The 4,210-nt window shown below is 35.2% G+C and overlaps 1 protein-coding gene across 1 annotated transcript; it reads left to right on the top strand.

Annotated features, from left to right (window-relative positions):
- Window positions 431-3,767, top strand: LOC109234010. The gene is made up of 6 exons (XM_019399828.1): window positions 431-768; window positions 915-1,047; window positions 1,644-1,747; window positions 1,848-1,992; window positions 2,091-2,228; window positions 2,617-3,767. The coding sequence occupies exons 1-6, from the start codon at window positions 728-730 to the stop codon at window positions 3,520-3,522; spliced, it is 1,467 nt and encodes a 488-aa protein (XP_019255373.1). The 5' UTR covers window positions 431-727; the 3' UTR covers window positions 3,523-3,767.

Below are 4,210 nucleotides of genomic sequence, written 5' to 3' on the forward strand. Positions count from 1 at the left end.
CATCTGCTGAATATTTTTGATTTAAGCGGTTGAGTGAAGGATTGTTTTGCAACTATTATAGTCTAGTATCATTGCAAATAATAAACCTTAGAAAAGTGTAAAAAAACAAAAAAGTGAAAAATAAAGAGCTGGATCCTCGACATTGTCTCTCGCGGTTTTCACTCTCATTATTCCATAATAGACCCGCCAACTTCGTAATCGATAAGCGCATGTTATGGCCTCAACGTTTCCCCGCATCCCATTTTACCCTTATTTTTGCGCCAAAGCCGTTAATTTACCCGCACTAAACATATGGGGAGACAGTAAAACTACAGCTTTTACAGTTATCAGACCCAAAAATTACTGTGAGTGGGTTGTCCAACGTGGCACCAAGAGATTGTCAGCAGCCAGCTACTAACTCTCTTATTTCTCCCTCATAAATAGGTAGTTCTTTTGTGTACATTCCAACCATCAGCTTCATGATTTTCTCGTTCGCTTTATATTAAAGCTAACAGCTCAATTGAATTCTATTCCAACTTTTAGATTCTGGATAAGCATTAGCTTCTGTTATTGTCTCCATCATAAAGTTTTCTTTTCCTCTGTATCAAAACAAAGCAGCTGCTTCTTTTCTTTACTTTTTCTTGTCAAAATTCGAAGTTGATTCCTGTCGTGACTTCAACCGCATTTTTCAATATCAATCCGTTTAAATTGGTGATCTCTTTCATTTTGATACTACAAGAAAATCAAGATGTTAGACGCATGGCTGAAAAGCAAGTTCTACGCCAGATGGTAATAACGATAATTCTGCAATGCTCTCTGTTTTTCTTATTTTTCTCTTTTCTTTTTGTTTAAATTTTATTGGTAGGGTTTTCAATTCTTTTGCTATTAGCCTATTTGTTGTGCTCATGTTCTTTTGTGTTTTTTTCCTGGTACAGCAAGGCTAATATCAAGCTGACAAAGACTCGAATCGAGATGGTAAAGAGGAAGAGAAATGCAATGCTGAAATATTTGAAGAATGACGTAGCGGATCTCCTTAAAACTGGATTGGATGTCAACGCCTACAGCAGGGTAATTTTCTTTCCCCCCCTTTTTTTTTTTGGAATTTTCTGGGAAAGTTTCGTCGAAATCATCCCAAATCTGTGTTTCTTTTTTGTTACTCTTTTTTCTTTGAGATTTATTTGCTGGGTATGTTATATAAAATGGATTATAAAATGTTCCAATATCGACGTAACAATTTCGCTTTCGTTCTTTTGGTGTAATCGATTTTGCTGTCCAATTTCAAGGTTTCCTGATGAGGCAGTTAGATTTTGGTATGTCATCAAATGTAAAGGTCTCTGTCCAAAAAATTATGCATTCGGAACATAATTAACTTGATTTCAAGAGTCAATGGAGATTTTATATTTTGAAAGATCCGGCATGCAATGAGAACTCCCATAGGAATCTATATTACTATGTTAAAATTATTGGGATAAAAAGATGACTTTTCATAATTACTATAGTATGAGTGAAGCCTCAAAGTTGACAGAGCTCAATTTATTCTAATTTATTTCATGTAATCGTGAGTCTAAAAATTTAAAAGGCTATAATTGTTAAATTTCTCCCTCTCCCCTAAACTGTGCATAGCTCAATTTATTCTAATTTGGAGTTTCGGTTGATTACAACAGGCTGAAGGCCTTCTGGTTGAGCTCAATCGCTCCCGCTGTTATGATCTCTTGGAGCAATATTGTGACCACATCTCAAATAATCTTGTAACCATGTATAAACAGAGGTATTCTTCTTTTATTTATTTATACTATATGTATAGTCGTGAGGCGCCATAAAACATCACAGAGTAGTTTCCTCAATTTCTGGGTAATTGTTGTTCATAGGGAATGCCCCGAGGAGTGCAGAGAAGCTGTATCATCTTTGATTTTCGCAGCAGCAAGATTCGCTGACGTGCCAGAATTACGCCAACTAAGAAGTGTATTTACTGAGAGATATGAAAATTCCGTTGAATGTTATGTCAGTAAAGAGGTACTCACTCATCATTTCACTGTCATAATATTTTACAAACGCAACTTTACTTTTTCCCTTTAGCTCTAAAAAACATAACAAATTTTCTTTCTTGACAGTTTGTTCAAAACTTAAAGTCAGTAGCTATAAAGGAGATGAAACTTCAGTTGATGAAAGATATAGCATCAGAATCTGGTATTGAATGGAATTCAAAGGCTTTAGAGCAGAAGCTATATAATCCACTTGTATCAGAACAAGTAAGCCTTCAATAGAACTTCAAAATCTCCTCTTTTGTTGCATCTAAGCCACTTGAATTGTTGTTTAAAAGTAAATTTGACCAGTAAAGAACTGAAAGCAACAACAACATACCCAGTGGAATCCCACAAATGGGGTCTGGGGAGAGTACTGTGTACGCAAACCTTACCCCTACCTTAGGGAGGTAAAGAGTATTGTTTCCAATAGACCCTCGGCTCAAGAGTAGTTAAAAAGAAGCAATAAACAAATAGTAGCAGCAACAAAAAATCGAAAGAAATTTTAATTTTTAACATTCTGTTATTCTTTCTGTTTAAACAGATAGTGTGCATTTCAAATGTATTTTCCCAGCCTAATTAGACTTCATCTGTATCTTGTCTGATTCTTTCGCAGGACTGGACCAAAAGTCAGAATGATCAGAAGCACAATAAGATGGATGAACCATCTCAGAAGAAAGATTATGAAGCGGCCAAGTTTAATCGCGAGAACACGAGGCAACTTACAAATTCTAAGGATAAACTGGAACATAATTCATTTGGCAGAAAGATAGTCCCTGATGAAGAACATAAGGTGCCTATGAGAAAGGAGAGTTACCGACGTGAAAGAGACAGCCTTAGCAGAAAATCTGATGATTCACCTCCAGTAAAAGATATTGAAGTGGATAGCACAGGAATTGAAAGGAAACAAAATAAACCAGAGATTGAGATTGTTCCTGAAGAAGAACCTGATGACAAGAAGCCATTCAATTATAGGTCAATTATCCCTCCTTATATCAAATCAAGACTGAGCTTAACAAAAAACAGTTCGGATTCCTCTACTACTAGTTCCACTGGAGAAGTAGCCAATGAAGAAGAAAATTGCAAGAATGATACAGCTGAAAAAGCCAAGGACAAGCCAAGATCAGCTAGGACAAGGCGTGGCACAAAAGTCACCACTGGTGACGATAAGGAAAATGGAGATGAAGAGGAAAAACTGATGGATAGGCTATTGATGCACTTCAGCAGGAAAAGGTTCCAAAAGGACATCAAGAAACCAGAATCAGTTAAGACACCTACTAATCAAGCTGGAGTTGACAGTACTAATGAAGTGTCGAGGCGGAGACGTATGGGGAATAGAGCAGCATCCCTTCCAGTTGAACTGGAACAAACAAGTCCAAGGGAGCTAAATAAAGGGCACAATCGAGCAAATTCATTTCAACCTGATATGTTGGGTCCAAATAGACATGTCCATCCTAAGCTACCTGATTACGATGACTTTGTGGCTCGACTGGCATCTCTCAGAGAAAAATCAAAAGAATAAAAAGTTTAGTTAGATGAACCTATATCCCTTCAATATGTAGTCCATCATATTAATAGTTACTGCATTGGTTGTCATATCCTTTGTTTACATGTTAGGATTGTTACCTGTAAGCAGTATAGAAATAGCTTATCACTTTCTGTTGTAAATACACTAGCTGGATAAAGTTTACCTGTGTATTGTCCTTATATTGAAGTCTTATGGATTATTCGAATCCCATATATTGAAGTCTTATTGATTATTCAAAACCCATTGTTTTAATTATCTGAGCTTGGTTTTACCTACTCTCAAGCTTTTGCTTTATGCTGCATCTTTAATATGAGTCAATTACAATGTAACCCTTGTATGTGCTATTTGTACATAATGCCCCTTTATAATTTTAAATTTAAAAAAATGACCTTTTACAAATCTCTCATGTGTAAAAAAAAATGCAGGGTCATAAACTAAATACACGTTTGTAAATAGCCAAAAAACCAATTGAAAACTCTTAATCACCATATTTCATTTAAATCATAAGCTATTAATCATTTGCATAATTTTCTCATTATATAAGGGTTTGATGATTTAATTTTGAAATGCAAGAGCTATTTATATACACTGCAATATAATTACTTGTTTTACACTATCAATATAATTTAACTTTGTTTAACATTTTTCTTACTATTTATTCTAGATTATCCATCAATAGCAT

This window comes from Nicotiana attenuata, chromosome 11 (genome assembly GCF_001879085.1).
Source record: "Nicotiana attenuata strain UT chromosome 11, NIATTr2, whole genome shotgun sequence".
NCBI lineage: Eukaryota > Viridiplantae > Streptophyta > Magnoliopsida > Solanales > Solanaceae > Nicotiana > Nicotiana attenuata.

Bases quoted from the DNA above. Each gene is read 5' to 3' on its own strand.
- LOC109234010 (XM_019399828.1), top strand. From the start codon at position 728: ATGTTAGACGCATGGCTGAAAAGCAAGTTCTACGCCAGATG. The intron at 1,748-1,847 runs GTATTCTTCTTT...TGTTGTTCATAG, and splicing joins GTAACCATGTATAAACAGAG to GGAATGCCCCGAGGAGTGCA. The intron at 2,229-2,616 runs GTAAGCCTTCAA...ATTCTTTCGCAG, and splicing joins ATCCACTTGTATCAGAACAA to GACTGGACCAAAAGTCAGAA.